This window comes from Dysidea avara, chromosome 5, assembly GCF_963678975.1.
Source record: "Dysidea avara chromosome 5, odDysAvar1.4, whole genome shotgun sequence".
NCBI classification, from domain to species: domain Eukaryota; kingdom Metazoa; phylum Porifera; class Demospongiae; order Dictyoceratida; family Dysideidae; genus Dysidea; species Dysidea avara.
In genome coordinates this window covers 10,162,679-10,180,460 of record NC_089276.1, presented here as the reverse complement: position 1 = coordinate 10,180,460, position 17,782 = coordinate 10,162,679, and the positions used below count along the sequence as shown (strand labels likewise).

Here is a 17,782-nt window from a genome sequence, read left to right as displayed (position 1 = left end):
AAATCACCCTGTAAAGAGATTAGCTAGAAACAGGTCACTCTGTAGAGAGATCAGCTAGAAACAAGTAGAGAGTTCAGCTACAAACTAATCACCCTATAGAGAGATCAGCTAGAAAAAGTCACCTTGTAGAGAGTTCAGCTGAAAAGAAACCATCATGTAGAGAGTTCAGCTAGAAACAAGTCATCCTGTAGAGAGATCAGCTAGAAGGATCACCTTGTAGAGAGTTCAGCAACAAACATGTCACCCAGTAGAGAGATGGGCTAGAAACATGTCACTCTGTAGAGAGGTCAGCTAGAAGAAATCACCCTGTAGAAGGTTCAGCTACAAAGAAACCATCATGTAGATATTTCAGCTGTAAACAAATCACCCTGTAGAGAGTTCAACTGTAAACAAATCACTCTGTAGAGAGTTCAGCCATGAACAAGATCACCCTGTAGAGAGTTCAGCTAGAAACAAGTCACCCTGTAGGGACATCAGCTAAATACAAGTGATCAGCTTCACCCAGTATAAGTGCTGGAAACGAATCACCATGTAGAGGAATCAGTTAGGAGGAGCAAGTCACCCAGTAGAGAATTCAGCTAGAAACAAGTCACCCTGTAGAGAGATCAGCTATAAACAAATCACCCTGTAGAGATATCAGCTAGAAACGCTACAAACAAATCACCCTGTAGAAGTATGCTCTAGAAATAAATTACCATGTAGAGAGTGCAGCTTGAAACAAGTCTCCTTGAAAAGAGTTCAGCTACAAACAATTAGAATTTCAGCTACAGTTCAGTTATGTAAAAAGTCACCTTATTCAGTATTAAATATACAAATATTACATCAGACAAAAAGCTATACAAAGAATTATTTCTTTTGTTCCACAATTCCTGCAGTAAAGAAAAAAGAACAAGTTAAAAGGAAGCACCAAAGCCAGTTTATGGTCTGGCTTTGTGGCTTGCAATACAAAAAGAAGTGATATCTAAACCAAAACAGCCAAGCTTTAAAAAAAATAGTGCGGCCCCCAAAAAGGCCAGGGTGAAACCTAGGAGGCAACGCAAATTCACCTGAATTGTCGTAACTAAAATTTTTGCCATTAACCTACTATCACAGCCATTTCTTGGCCGCCACCTTGGATTTCACATCTTTTTTTTTCACCCTGGCCTTTTTGGGGGCCGCACTCCCTTTTTACAGCTTGGCTGTTTTGGTTTAGATATTTTGTTGCCACCAGTTAGATGTAACACAGACATGAACATATCACTATGCTGGAATAATAAACAATTTTCTCATAGATATATGTAGCTACTCACTGGTGTCTCCCTGGATGTATCACATCACTACAACTAGACCACCACAAGTGACCCAGTAACTGTTTCAACTCCTCACAACACTCCAACCTGTTGTTCAGTGTCACTCCACCTTCACTAGGTCTAATACACTGGTGAACACTTAACTTATCAAGACAATACTCAGTGAAGACACTTCTGTACTGATAGAGGTGGCTATTATTATTATCAGATATATTACCAGTATTAGTGAAATCTTGTAGTCCTGAAGTGTAGGAGTAGAATAGTGAAGGTAATAGATCTTTTAAAATATCTGATGTACAGCTGTTATGACTAGTGTAATATGACAGGATTGATAGTGGTCGTAATTGTGAGCAGCTAGTAGTGGTATGAGAGAGAAGATATTGCAATGTCTTGTTGATATCTGAAAGAACTGATTGTACTCCAGTAACACTATAGTGTGACAATACAATAACAAATGATGACTAAATTAGAACAGTGCCAGCTAATGCATTATGCATGTTTATGTACATACATCTAGAGGTGTACCGATATGAGTTTTTGGCATGTACCGATATCCGATATTGATGCCACCAGAAGAAGCTGATAACTGATAGCCGATCCGATATTTGCATTATAGTTAAAAGTGCACATTTACCTACCCTATACAATAACATGTGCATGCTATACTCTGCCTGTGGTGGTATACAGCTTGGGTTTCTATTGTGCAATCCAGACAATTAGGCACTCACAAACATTTTTATGTATACTCCCATGAAGCCTTAAACGGATATTTCTACATTACTCTGTATTCTAATGGCTTGAGAGAAAGCTGGTACAGCAAGTTTCCTTGGTTATCCTGTGACCCTTCTTTTATTGCAAGGTACTTTATAGCTGCTTCATTTGTAAAGACTGTGATAAGCTTTTCAGCAACAAACACTAGACTCACGTGTATTTATATGGCTTCTCGTAGCGTAGCGTAGCGTTTGTTTCAGAGAGAACAATAAGCCACTGACACTAAACAGTCACATGGATAACGTAGAAAACCAATGCATAATCCATTTATGTACAAACTATTGCTACTGTCTAAAAATCGGTAGCGATATCAGTCCTCCTACTGTTCTGTACCGATACCGATATTGTTAAAAAATGCCATATCGATGGCCGATATTTTAGCCGATCCGATTATCAGTACAGCTCTACATACATCAGTGTACATAAGAGTCACCTTACTGCATAGAATACTAGTACACATTCAATACAACACACACATGCATGGCACATGCACACACACACACACACACACACACACACACACACACACACACACACACGCACACACACACAAACACACGCACACAAACACACATACACACACGCACACACACACACACACACACAAACACACGCACACACACACAAACACACACAGTAATATGCGTGTAATATGCACAGAAATACTCACATACAGATGCACACATGCATATATTACACATACTAACTCATTTTTATTCAAAGCTTCATATACTGTGGTCAGTACATTAACCAGTGAACACTGAATTAATGGCTGTAACACTAATCCAGCTCCTTCCATGTTACTTGATGGTGACAGCAAGTCAGTTGGCATCATCAACTCTTTCACATCAGCAAACAGTTCTACAAATAAGGATCAAAACATATAATAGCTATACATACAGCGCAACAATTACTCATCAAAATGTGATATTTATATTTAAGTAGTATATGCAAAAACAACAGCTCTGTCCAAAACAAAGTATAAAGTGCTAACTCAATTGTGTATTTATACATGTATACAGCTGTAATACCTTTAGGAAGAGCCTGTTGGTGATGGTTACATGACCACACAATCTGATAATATCCCAGTAGTTGGGATTTGATCTTAATCACTGACTGAGGTACTGAACACTGTCTAGTAGAGTTCAACAGTTGACTAGCAACTTCATTAAGTTTTACCTGTAACAGTAATAATGCAATCTCAATCTCTGACTAACAATAGCAAATTATGTGTGTCATGACAAGATTTCTGAAACTGTATTACAAAAACCATGTATTTGTGTGTTCATCTGCAGCTGCTTGCTAAAAGGCTGTCCTTATCTACATTAAATCCCTTGTCATGTAAACTTAGCCTTTCTGCCATGGTGAATTGAAATTGTACTAACATATTGTAACATACAACGGGACTGCTTGGTAACATACACTACATAACAACATCATTTTAGGCACAGAATTCATTCATAACGGATCCTTATTAATTACTACTGCTGTATGTATACACAAGCTGATTATATATTGTGAAAATGGAATAATACGGAAACACAACTAATACACATATAGATTTTACACTATTCTAATATTACAATGAAATATTCTAATATAACAACTAGTGCTGGGCGATATAGATTTTTCTTATGTTGTATGTCATGGCAAAATTTATTCATGATATGAATATATGTCACGATATATACCAATATTTTAAGATGATGTTTATTTTCTTTTTTCAGATAGTTTTCAAGTATGTACTACTACACTGTACACAAAACACAGGAATAAGATCATTTATTAGCTAATACATCATATGCACTTATACAGCTAGTTAAAAAGAAATGTTGATTTGCATACTGGCAAGATACAATCATTAGTCTTCCGGTTCACCTACAACTTAATCTGTGATACCTTCATCAGAGTACAATATAACGGTCGGCCATCGGCCATTTTCCGACCAAGTGTTGCTGTTGACCGATCAATGTAGCCGTTGGTCGGCCATTTGTGCCGATTAAATTTTTCACAATTGTAATTTTTTATTATTAGTCTTTATAACATGCATTATTATAGTTATTATTATTATCGTATCATTACGTTTCCTTACCAAAGCTATTTAATCGCTGTGTTTGTCAAAGCAGAAACTCGATGCGCATGCGTAAGCTAGAGCACTGCGCCTTGTGTTTACCCCAGTTATCGATTGTGGGTTACAGTCGATGTTGGAAGAAGCGATCATTACACTGACTACACGAGTGTCGCTTTCCAGGAGAAGAAAAGAAAGTGATATTTGCAAAGTGGAGGTACAATATTAAGTATAACATGGCCATTTCGTGGTTAGAATTTGTAGAGAATGTACTGGCTGGAGAGAGTGGAGGTGATAAAAGTTGTTCTGCACACGCAGCAGGTTCGAGAGTAAGTTTCAACTCACAAGAGAAATAGCTAGTTGGATAGTTATAATTCAATCTGTGTTGACTCAACACCACTTGTAACAAAGAATTTAGCCCAGCTAACTCTACAAACTGGCTGTACAATAATTATATACATTGATTCATATATTGTTTTTTGCAAAACATGTATGCAGCAATACAAATTTTGTACGTGTATTACTAATAAACACAATTAATTCTCTGTAAAATGTACATGTGCATAAAGTTGAGTGATAAGTAGCTGAAAGTGGTCTCAGATTCAATCTCCGAGTGATCCTTGTTCAAAACTCCCTGGGGGGGGCATGCCCCCAGACCCCCCTAGAGGGCTTATGCTTTGCACTGCGGTAGTACACTTCTATCTTATGGCCATGCAATTTCAGAAATGGCCAATCAAATTTACTTTTGATTGGCCATTGTGTCCGAGCAATAATTTTTCCTTATATTGTACACTGCTTCATCATCTTGATCTATTATGATATTTAAATTAGATATTATCAGTTTACAATAACTACATGTGCAAAGCACATGCAAGCTAGGAGGGACATGCTCCCCCAGAGAATTAAAAAAAAAAACATGTACAGATGCTTTGAAATAGCTTTTTTACATACACAGTCTATTTCTCCTTTCTTTTTAAATATCAAAATAGCTTAGACCAAGCAGTATAATTAGTATATTCTACTGACTGTTTTATTAGAGTATCGCACTGACTGCTCTATTAGAGTATTTCGATCCTTTACAAATTCCGGTTAATCAGTGGCTCTTTGAACTATTCTTCCGAGTATTCTTATTGGTCTATACTGCTTCCTACATGTCCCAACCACTGCACACAGATCTAAGTAGATAGCGCCTTCACAGTATGCCACACCGCTGACGTGGGTGTAGCAGGAGTAATGGCGAAACTGGAGATGCCATCTTATGAGCTCATGTTGTACTGCTTAGATCACGTGCACTATATTGCGATATAATTTCCAGCTATTGTATCACAATATAAAAAATTATGTCGTGATATATCGTATGTCGGCTATATCGCCCAGCACTAATAACAACCATTTGGATATTAAACAGAACAGATAGTTACTTATTATAAAGATGGTAAAACTCACCATGGCCTGTGCCACTTCACCACACACATAGGGTGATGGGTGACCTAGTTTATTTCTGATAGTACAGAGTAGCCAGCCAGTTGAGAACAAGTTAGAGAACACCTCCAAGTGGTGTAGAGTATTAGCTAACTCCTTGGATCCCCTGTAAAATGTATAACACAAAAATGTAGCAACCCTATACACAATAATTATTACAGTAATTTTATGATGGGTTTTGGGAAGCAAAATTAATGTTCTGGTTAAAGGGAAGTATAATCACTAAATATTTCTCTTTGTGTATGATAAAATTTTCAGTGTTATGTAGAAGTTGAGATAATTACAATAGCACATGCCAGTAAATAGTCAAGGGAGTTTTACCTCCTGTTATTATATGAATATGCTAATAGGTTAATCAGCCACCACTAATAAGAAACAGCGTCAGGATGGAGTACATAAGTATGCATAAACGTTAAGCTCTATCTCCTTCTCATAGGCCATTGAATATTATTACTGCGTTGAGACAACAAGGCTGATGACAATGTCTTGTTAGCAGGTTTGGCAAGCAAGTCGTAGAACTGGTCTTGACACCAGTGAATGATACTAAGTTTGTGCAACTGAGTGGGAACAATTTGTAAGTTTTATAAGCCTCTGAGGAAGAATTAAGGTGGAAGTCAAGTAGACAGGGAGTCTTCCAGAGCTAACAACAAAAGGCATGGACTTTCATATTGGGTTCTACCAACGTTCTCTTATGAACCAGAGGTGACTACTACGACTTTCTCAGGTGGCACTGACTCTTCCGATGCAGCCCCCCTGCACTCTGAACAGACATGGAGGCATTCGCATCTGGGCCTCTAGCGATTCCTCTGGTTTCACTTACAACAGACTGGGATCTTGGTTGCCAGTAAATTGTGTAGCACCGAGTCTTCAATGGCCTTTGTCACTTCCACTCACTATTTTTCTTGCTTCTATACTGAAGCAGTTTGCCTTTTCTATATTCAAACATCTGGTAGGCACCTCCCGTAGATTGAGAGATTTAGTTCTCCACAAACTTTGACCAATTTTGTTGCTGCTCATTCACAATACTCCCAGTCATATACCAGCCATTGTCTGCTGCCCAAGTCGTGGGCCAACTAGACGATAAGTTGTTAGTGAGTAGCAAGACCTACCACTTCCTCTCTTGATGTGGCTAAGGTGGATAGCAGCACCACCATGAATCGTGAGAAGGTCTGCAGCTAGCTGGTTACATCTGTGATAGTTGATGGGGTCTTCCTACCTAAAGAAGCTTTGGAGTAGGCACAAAACAGAACAATGTACTATCAAAGAAGAATACTCACTATGGTCAGTACACACCAGGAGCTGGGATAGGTCCATCTATGGATCTTTTGAATGACTCCAGTGGAACTGGAGGGATGCCCTCAGTGACCACAAGTAAATAGGAAAGCACATGGGCCAGCTGTGGTGGGTCTGGCAGACTCAACACAGGAAGAAGGGGTCCTTATAAAGCTAATAAGGGGTCCACTGGCAAAGGTGGACCAATGCTGCAGCCACCTGTGGACAATAACAGAGATAAAAACAGACTAGTTGTGCAGTAGTGCACTGCACTGCTTAAGATGTTACCACACCCCCTTCGCAGACCATTAGATGCCACAAATCTATTAGGTACAGTGCGCTGCACTGGACAAATCCCTACTACCCTGCCCAGCAACACACATTATTAGAGAGCTACTTCCTGAAGTCAAGAGCCATACATAGAAGGGCCGAAGTGGTTGAGAGGGGGTTCCTTTATGACCCCAAAATTCCTGCTATTACCATAGCAATACTTGATAGGTCATTAGAGGTGAGGTATAGTCTAATAGTTGCTGAGGTAGTCGGTGCGGGGTGGGGGGTTGAGACACTTTAGCCATAGCAGAGGTACGTAGCTGCCTGGGTAGAAGTGACCACGGGGGTAGTTGACGAAACCACTGTAGCTGGTGCGTTCACAAAAAGCACAGGCAGAGACAGCACTGCTCCTGGGAACTCCTGACTGGCCCATGACACTCAATTCATGAGTCGAGACACAAACTGGGTAAAATATCCCACTTGCCCCTGATTACCATGTTGTTTTGCTCTTTGTATATCACATGTACCATTGGAACACAAGTGATGACACGAAGTGTCCTTACACTATGGGAAAGCTGCCCTCACAAGCAATGCCACCTTCAGTAAGCATCCTTTAACCTCCTACAGTTAAACTTATATTGAATCAGAGTTTGTTGAGTTGTTCTAAATAAAGTTGTTTACACTATCACAGTCTACATACCCTTTCTTTCAAATGAGCACCTCCACCTCTTATAACCATTTGTCTTATCACTGCTCCTACATGCATATAAAGAGTTTGGAGTGATGTATGCACCTTACATTCAACTTTAGCACAGACAATAAATTTTCAAGAAAGGTATCTTGATGCATGAACTATCAGTTCTTGGATATAGTTGCTCAAAGTTCCAAAGAAGTAATTCTGCTTCCACCTTTGGAATAATGATAAACAATGTATTGAGTTGAGTTACAATGCCTTGCCTTGCCTTCTTGACACTAGGCATGGCAAAAAACATTACATAAAAAGGACCTACAATCTATTGTAGGTTTACTAAACCATGATGTACGTTCTGGGCGATCGTTAATTAGAAAGTTGATTGACCTCACCTCAGTAAGAAGAGAGCCAGATGACAAAGTTCGACTAAACATCGAAACCCACTCAGACATCAAATGGTGGAACCAATTTGCTCAGTCATGGAATGAGGCTTCCATGCTGACGGCCCTGAAAATACAAACCTCAGAAGGAGTAATTACTGCAGATGCATCTGTGTGGTGCACTGTTTGACAGAGAGTGGTTCCAGCTACCATGGAACAAAGCCTCAACCATTCACACATTACCGTGAAAGAACTTACCCTGATGATTAGCAGCGTGGGGTGCAAATTGGAGGGGATGTACAGTCCTACTCCAGTCCAATAGCATGGCTACAGTGGACAAGATGCCATGCCTACAACAGGTACTGAGAGGCATATGGACCACTCAAGCAGCCAGCCAACCTGAACCAGTCCCTATGCAGCACCCCATTATGCCAGAGATACTACGTGCAATCAAAGCATTGTGGGATAAAGAGCACCTAACAGAAGACAGTAATGCTTCGGGGGGGGGGGGGGGGCATGGTGCTGTGTTACTTTGGATTCTTCAGATCCAGGGAAATCTGCATCCAGTCACGCGATAGTTTCGACTCAGCCTGCAACACAACTTTCTCCAATATCTCAATTGATAACCTGGCTGACCCGTCATACATACAAGTCTTCTTGAAGAATTCAAACACAGACCAACTGAGACACAGAACACCAGTGTACATGGCAAGACCAGGGGGCCTCTGTGTATGTCGGTGGCTTTGTTATCATGGCTGATCGTAAGGGGCAACGGCACAGGTCCACTGCTTTGGTATGAAATTGGTCACCCAAAGTGATCTTACTGTAGAGCTTCATGAAGTGCTCCGGAAAATTGGGGTGAGCCTACTCAAATACTCTGGCCACAGTTTTAGAGCGGGTGCAGCCACTACGGTGGCATGTCAAGGAATATGGGACACCACAATTAAGCTACTTGGAAGGTGGAAAAGCTCGGCATACCAGATATACATACGGACGCCCCCAATTAGCCTTGCACTGTTGTCCAGCAAACTAGCAGGCCTCCCACCAGACACCCCAGCTGAGTAGTTAATTAACCTCTTGCACCAACAGTTCACATAGGTGCTGACTCCTACATATACTCATTGTGTTTAGCTACATTTAGTTGTATGACTTTTAATAGAGTTAGTTGGCGATAGTATGCCTCCGTTAGTCTGTACATATCACTGTTGCCAACTATGAAAAAGGTCCTGGGGGTACTGGAGACAGTCTGAGGCTGGAACTTTGGGGTTCTTTAATTATAAGCGGTATCTTAGACTCAGTACAGCTAACTGCAGTCATATATAATATAGCATGCTGCCCACCAAACAAATAGCATAGTTTCTATGCTACAAACCACTCACGTGATACAAAGATCATGTTATCAGAAGCTGGGTCGGCATTGGCTTACCTACCCCGTAGTGGTTTTGCCTTACTGACCAAACTTACCATACTCATTCCACAGATCGTAACATTGCAATTCAGCTACTAACCTTGTTAAAAATATGCACAAAATGTTTAGCTTAGATGAAGACAACATGTACCACCAGCTGGATTCAAGCCCACTACTTACATATCTGCAACTCGTGCTTGTAAGTTGCATGTTGAACAACTCAAAATTACGTCCTGTGATTATGCAATGGAGTGCAACTAAACATTCTGCTAGACAATGGCCTTCAGTGCACCGTAAAAGTTGAATGACGGCAGACAGAAACCTCATGTGATATATGATATGATTCTATCAAAATTGTCTCCACTTGTACAGCAAATGAGTACATATGTATATTTTCCCTGACTGTATTTAGACTGACACACTAACATATAGTAAACATTACTCTAATGCAAGAGTTGGAAATTTTAAGATTCAGGGAATTTGAATTTTTACTATTCCATCGTTTGTTGTTCCAATAAAGAATAGTCAAGATGTTACGTGATACAGTCAGTACATATAGCTGCTGAGCATCAATAATAATCTTGACTTTGCCTCTACACACATATCTCACTTTAGCTTCCAATTCAGTACTGTGTTACTAAGTTGATCCATGGAGTAGTGATGCCATATACTCCAGACTGTAGCAAACAACCCAGTACTAAAATCTGACTGGACTGGCTGACAACAATAATCCTGGAAGATCTCCAACCAGTTAAGGGCTCTGAAAAACTAGAAAACACAAACTAAACATGCAAATACACACACATAATTTCATGAGAAACACATACATACTTCACACATAGTAAATTGTCATGAAATACAATTTACTTTTGGCTTGTGATTTTAAGACCACCCAGTTGAAATTACTGTTTTTCCATGACATACCTGCAGCACATTGGTAGTTGAACACTTGTCAATCCCAACTAGATTATCATAGAGTTGTTTGAGTAAAGGATATATGTATACTAAATTAATGTCAGGTAGACAATCCATGGATAACTTGCCTGAAAAAATAAAAGACAGCAAAGTAGCACAATATAGTGGACACTATTTCTTTTAAAAAATTATCAACCAAATTCGTGACTCTAGCAGTGATTTAAAATCCACCAGATTCTATAACAGTTCCCAATGATAGTCTAATATAATAAAGCAACTATCCATGCAGCCATTAATACTCACCAACATACGCAGCATGTGATAGTTGTAGTAGACTCTGACTACCCAACAGAGTAGTAGAAACTGTTGAGGTGTGATGTTGAAATAGTTGGTGTAATTCTGTGACTCTTGCAAGTGAGAAGATCCTAACAAACCAACAAAGTACACCACACATCAGCATATCGTACTATGGAAACTATCAAAATATACCTCAAAACAATGTCATAAATGTGGCTATTCTCCTGTATAAACAAAATCCACAGTAAAAATTACACAAATAATACTGTACTGTCTTAAATTAAGGCCCAGGTGTTTACTATTTCAAATGCATAATATGCTTTGATCTTTGGAGGATAATGAGGTCTTTAAAATCCACTAAGAGACCTGTTAGCAGGTTCTTAAAATGGTTAGAAACTTGCTAGCAGAAGCATCACAAATCTCACTTTCGATCATTGATTTGCAATGCTCCCTCCAAGCATATTCAGGCTAATAGCCTGCAGTGGGCGACTAGTCACCCAGGCCAACATGTGGTTAACCACTCTATTCATTTTATAGGCATACCTAAAATAATTCGATTATGGGAGGTACAATCTAATGGTGTACGTACGTTTGCTACAATGAATGGAGAAATCCAGAAATATCATGGAAAACTCTGTTTAGTACCCATCTGCTTCTAGACTGTTTTAAGACTGTTTTCGTCTTCTATTACTATGGAAGGACTTTACTAAGACCTAAATGGGTAAGCTATCTTGTAGAAACGTTATTTTTCACAACGTGTACTGTAGGCGTGTCCATACTTGAAACCTCATTCGAAACCGTGCCTGCTCTTTGTGCTACTGTGGCACCACTGAAGGCACAACTTGTGACAACTCGTTCCCATTGTATAAATCCACACAAGCTGCTTCTTTGACACACATGTCACATTGCTGTAACGCCATGGGCACTGGCTACCGCTAACCCAGCTCGACATTATTTCTAATATTGATCACTGCAGTTTCCTAGCTGTGCCAGATCTCCAAGTCTAACTTGTGAAAGGAAGTGGTGCGAGCTTCGGTTTTTCAACACTTCGACAAAAGCATGTTCAGTCTTCCGTGATTATTTTAACATTTTGTGATGATTTCAGTACGACATATAACCCAATCCCACAATGACTCCACCTATATTCCCATATAAAACACATACATTTTCTTAAGTCAGTTAGAGACCACGCCCTCGAATCTTCATGGATTTTAAAAACCCTACTTTGCTCGGTTTTTAAAATCCACGAAGATCCTTGTGCTGGGTCTCTAACCTACATGTACACAAGTAGCTTTTCATCCCAACCACTAAACAAGACCGGCAACTATATGAGACCAGCTGTTATAGGCAGGTTCGACATTCACATATTTTTAGAATCGTCTTCACACCTCAGTGTTGTACTCACCTAGTGATGTTTTCTTCACAGATTCAATGCTTAAAGGAGTTCTATGAAACATTTATCACTAGACACTGCATAGAATTGTTAGAAATTATGACTGCTCTAGGTGTTCATTTGAAACCCAGCATTTATTTTTGTCAACCTCCGGCACTAAATGAGACTAGGCATTAATGCGAGACCGGCCACAATTTGAGGCAATGCAGTACACATGTTGATGCTACGGAGAAAATTAATTAACCCAACAATTCAATAATGATCACAACCTGAGATTGTGACATAGTAGAAGTAACACTGAGACAAATTTCTAGATACGTACGTAACTGTTGCAAAATTGTAACAAGCACATTTCAATGTTTTAAGTTAACCAGATTGTCACCTTACAGAAACATACATAGCCCTCACCTTGACCAGATATTGCATAACAGGATCCAGTTCAATACTGAGTGATAACTTGTAGTCCATGACAATGTCTAGGGGAGAAAAGTTCACCAAACAACATGTACATGATAAATAAGACACACATGTATGTGTGTCTATTTCACTAATCATACAGTGGACGTTGTAATATGGATAACTTAAAAACAAGTCAAAGTGGCCTAAACAATAAACAACAAGCCTTCCTGATTTTTAGACCAGGTTAGTTTACAGCATAGTATATGGCGTCCTCATTTTTAGTAATATGTTTTACTATATCACTAAAGAGATCTTACCAGAGATTTGTTGTTGAAGTTGACACATGAGGTCACTGGACAATACAGCATTACTGTAGGCCTTCACAATATCCACCATCACATCACGATGATCAGCTACTACTTGATCAAGTACAGCTAGTCTGGTGGGGTAGTCATTGAGACCAGTTGTGATCATGTATACCATCAAATGTGCCCTGATAATGTTCTATAGAGAGGAACAATACGGTATATTGAAATTAATGTGTTGTACAAATGCATAGCAACTAAATTACAATTGCATATGCATTGTGTACACACATACACGAAAGATGTTTAAATAAGTTAGTTAGGCAAAACGGCCACCTGTACATGTTAAAATCTACAAAACTGTCTGTTAATAGTTCACATAATAGTATTATACAGGTTTCATAGACAGGAGTGAACAGACACACACACACACACACAAATAATCACCTTGTCATGTTGACACTTCACAGAGGCTAACAGAGGACCAAGACAAGCCTCAGCTATACTAGTAGTAGGATCAGTAGTGAAGGTAGTGATAGACCTCAAGTGTCCATGTTGTATAGTAAATGTGTTATCCCTCCCAATTAGCATGTGATCAGGTAGTGATGAGGGACCAATATCCTACCAATACAATTATGACTATATTACCAGTAATGAGTATTGGGTTTACTAGTGTGCACTGTAGCTGGCCTCCTCGTTCATACAAGCTAGTCTCTATCTTTCCATCATTGCCGTCACATAACTTGGCTGTTTGTAACAAGTGTGTTATGCTTGGTGGCCTGTGGGCTACAGAAAAAGTACAATATCATATGTGACAAATGTATGTACAATGCATACACTACACACACACACACACACACAGATACTACTACGTGAGTACATGTATATAGAATTGATCATATTCACCTTGGTTTCTCTTAAGCTCCACAACTTTCTTATAACACTCTATCAATCGAGAGGAGGTACTCAAATCACTGACACCATCTCGGTATAGAAGAGCTGCTAAGTCCACATCATTACAATCAAGTTGATCCTGCACCAAACAATAAATAAACACACAAAACAAGAAATAAGTCACCACCTCTGGAAGAATGAACAACTCCACTCCTCTGTTCCTCATGGCACGAGATATCTCCCCATACTTTGGGTTCATGGTTAAAAACAACCTGCAGCAAGCAAAGGTAGTAAATTAAAACTTCAAAGCAAAAAATGATTTTAATTGTAATAAATTTTCATACTTCTTCAATTACGTTGCTATGCACCACTAAGGAAGCACCTGATAAACAAACCACTTGTAACAACATACGTATTACACGTCTTCAAAACATAGTGTATTGTAGTTTGACTATTGTGTTCTTCCCACAAATTCTCTCAACAAAGCCTCGAAGCTGCCCTTCATTTTCATTTGCGTATGTAGGGGACACACCTCCTTTCGAATGGATAGGCTATTCCTGGTAGTCTAAGAGGCCTGTACCGCTGTTTTTCAGTTGTTAAACACCTGTAAAACCCGATGGGAAGGTAATTCACAAAGTCTGAGAAGAGTTGTTACACCCGTATTTCAGACTGTTGAAAGAAACCACTTCAGAGCAAAGTTTAACCTGTGTGGAAGTTTAATACAGACTTCATTTCGCTTTTACTTCTTACGTGCAAGCTGCCTTTACCATTCAACGATGTTGCTCACATGGGGCTGGCTTTGGCTGGCTATGGACATGTGCCTGGTTTTAAAATCTTGCTAATAACTAGATAATAGACTTGGTAATGCCTTATATAAATAAATCTATTGCACATGTGGGTTTTAGTATTTATGACACATCCTATTATTACAAAGTCAAAACAATTACCTGATGTTCTCATTCAAGTCAAACACTTATTGAAGTTTGTCATACCTGAAGGAAGGGTGTGGTTTAATATGGGGAACATGGTCCCCATCAGATCCCATCTCATCCAATGTTAGTACTCCTCCTGGCTCTAGTACTGCATTGAGTCTGTCCAATACTGATGGGCTGCAACAATACAATATTCAACATTAGCACATAAAAATCAGTGACTGAACTATTACCGTATACATACATACAAGTTTTCGATGGGTGTAATTTTCACAGATTTTGTGGTTGCTTGGCTTTCCGCAAAATTTTCATCCTTGAAAATTAATGATTATCGGGGTTAGCTCTGTTTTCTAATAGGTAACTTCAGTGAAGAACGAGTGATCCTTGAAAATAAAACAATGAAAATCCAGAAATTTGTTGATCCGCGAAAATTACATACCTCAAAAATTGTACGTATACGGTAAATACTTTGTCTGAATATCTCTTAAAAAGGCCAGGACTGTTATTAAAATATATATATTTAGCTGTCTGTCTGTTTTGTGATTCCACAACACAACCAAAGCGCGTATCGACATGGGACTTTAACGAAATATAACAACTATATATATGTTCAAGTGTGTCATACAAATCATCCACCATTAGTAAACTCCTTAACTATCAACTATTAAAATGGGACAAGATCATCTTCAAGGGTATTCGTCACCCAGTTTCATCCATGCACCATAGAGGTTAGCAACATGACACTCCCTCCCACAACAGCTAATTGATTACAAAGCCATTGCCCAAATTACAATTTTATAACTTATAATGACTGTGTATATTTGTATATTACTGTTTTCATTTTTTTTCTGAACCAACCAGCACCTATACCCAATAATAAAGTTACCATATATGTATATAACTATTAAATTGTGCACAAAAAATAAGTGTAATTACAGTGTGTTACATAAGCAGTAACTACTATCTACAATTCTACTACATCTGTGTCATTGCATAACTATACAATAATGATGAGTAATATAATATTGTGCATGTTACACATTATGTGTACAATAAGTTATTTCATGTCTTCACTGCCTGTTCAATACGACCACTCTGCTCTGGCGGTGGAATATCCTATGGTAGAGCTCAAAGTCAAACAACTTCTTACGGATAGCAGTCATATAGATTCCATAGACCAGGGGATGGCATAATAGCTGACACCATTTAATTGACTGTACCAGAAACTCCACGAAATACAACCTGATGATTGAATCATTACCGAGGGTAAGCCGCAGTGTTATATGAGTGACTGGGACAGCCAAGTTGAATAATCTATCCAATCCGCCTAGAAGCAAAACAGACACCGCTGGTTTGATGTGGCTTTTCAGCACTTCATGATTCGTAGCATTCCTGGAGCCCTCACCAGCTAGTTGCATGTTATCCCTGCGTGTCTTATTGGAGTCTAGAATCTTGATATACAAGTAGACATTGATTGCTATGATCAATACTGTTGAACAAACCATTAAAAATCCCTTAAAGAGATATTCCAATGGAAAGCCATTTAAGCCATAGCATTCACCAAATGCTGGTACATACTGGAACAATACTCCGGATACCAAGATTGAAGTGGTAGTGATTGCCATTACCCATACAGCAGCAATAACACTCCCTACAAACCTGTTTGTCATTAGCTTACGATGACGGTACGGATATGCAATGGCGATGAATCGATCAATACCAAGGGTGGCAAACAGTAGTTGGCTGGCTAAAACTGGTGTTTCAAACAGCTTCATAAATGTGCAGTTAAGCTCAACTTGAAGCCCCGTCACATGCATAATAAGTCCAGCGATTTGCAGCAAGCTTTGGGCCACAACACCGAAATAATCGGTAACTAACAAATTACTAACCAGAAAGTAGTATTTGGTATGCAGGCTATCTTCTTTGGCAATCACACACAACACCAACCCAGTAGGAATAGCCAGCACAAGCGAACCCAACATCAACATGGCTATTTTGAGGTAACTAACAATCAATGGTACCTCACTGTAGCTCCCAGATGTAGTAGTATCGTTGAAAGGCTCCATTGAAGATAAGAATGACTGCAACTACAAGAAGTGATTACTATCTCCCTCTACGACGAGCTATAGACTACAGAGATATTGCAATGCTCTAAAACAGCACAATTCTTGTGATCAAGTGATATTTTTACATCAATTGACGTAGTTAGTTGAATTGGTGTTCATAACACCATATCCTTGACACATATTTGTAATTATCACAGATTCACTTTGCTCATTATTATGTAACAGGAGCAAAATAATAGTCAACAGGATTATGAAGAATACTAATAATTGTCACTATGTACTGCACTGAGACATATTATAATGTAATGCCTTTAGCTGTAGTATCAATGTCTAAATAATAGTACAACTTGACTTCTCCATGGGACTTTAATGAAATTAAGTGCTCATCATCTGGCAATTCCAAGTTTGTTGCTACAAATTGCTACGTGCTTTTGTTCGTTCTCTACAGCGCCGTGAAGATGGGAGTGTCAAGCCAAAAGCTCAGTGAAATTCTTTTATAAACCGCATGCATGACCACAATATTCCATACAACTCGACCATGCCAGTATGTGCAGTTGGCTTATGGTCAGATCACACACTTCTTAATCACAATCCTGTGTACAGGTATGGGTTCGAATCCACGTAGGTTCAATTTCTTTCTTTTTTTCGCTTAGCTAACCTTTTTGTGCACTTTTTTTCCTCCTTTTTTAAGAACCTTTTTCTTACACGTTTTTTCCTTCTGTGATGAGTTATCTTATTGTAACTTTTTATGACACCACTCATCTCTCTGGGCATTTTATTGTGAACCATTTTATGGCACCTTTACCTCTCATTGTGCACCTTAATTCCTTTTTCCAAACACCGCACGTTTTAATGTATCACCAAAGACTTAATACCTCTCCTATGTTAACTGTTGGTTTCACTGTGCAGTTCTACTGTAGGTAGGATATAGAGTAGGAATGTAGGTATCA

At 39.0% G+C, this 17,782-nt stretch overlaps 1 protein-coding gene and 1 long non-coding RNA gene across 5 annotated transcripts in view; one reads left to right on the top strand and one right to left on the bottom strand.

Annotated features, from left to right (window-relative positions):
* Positions 1-17,782, bottom strand: part of LOC136255428 (midasin-like) — a 116,463-nt gene that overhangs the window by 29,671 nt on the left and 69,010 nt on the right. For all 4 annotated transcript variants that reach the window (XR_010700893.1, XM_066048188.1, XM_066048190.1 and 1 more), the window contains exons 48-62: positions 14,827-14,943; positions 14,022-14,106; positions 13,847-13,973; positions 13,611-13,726; positions 13,388-13,561; positions 12,953-13,139; positions 12,645-12,712; positions 11,036-11,067; positions 10,850-10,971; positions 10,556-10,674; positions 10,242-10,399; positions 5,575-5,716; positions 3,092-3,239; positions 2,768-2,921; positions 1,290-1,718 (exon numbers count right to left, since the gene is read on the bottom strand). Coding sequence is in view for 3 of the 4 variants with exons in the window: in XM_066048188.1 (XP_065904260.1) it covers positions 1,290-1,718; positions 2,768-2,921; positions 3,092-3,239; positions 5,575-5,716; positions 10,242-10,399; positions 10,556-10,674; positions 10,850-10,971; positions 11,036-11,067; positions 12,645-12,712; positions 12,953-13,139; positions 13,388-13,561; positions 13,611-13,726; positions 13,847-13,973; positions 14,022-14,106; positions 14,827-14,943 (2,178 nt within the window). In the remaining variant the exon portion in view is untranslated. The remainder of the gene's footprint in view (positions 1-1,289; positions 1,719-2,767; positions 2,922-3,091; positions 3,240-5,574; positions 5,717-10,241; positions 10,400-10,555; positions 10,675-10,849; positions 10,972-11,035; positions 11,068-12,644; positions 12,713-12,952; positions 13,140-13,387; positions 13,562-13,610; positions 13,727-13,846; positions 13,974-14,021; positions 14,107-14,826; positions 14,944-17,782) is intronic.
* Positions 3,971-4,668, top strand: LOC136256278 (uncharacterized). Its single transcript, XR_010701422.1, has 2 exons — positions 3,971-4,345; positions 4,384-4,668. It is a non-coding gene; the product is annotated as an uncharacterized lncRNA (long non-coding RNA).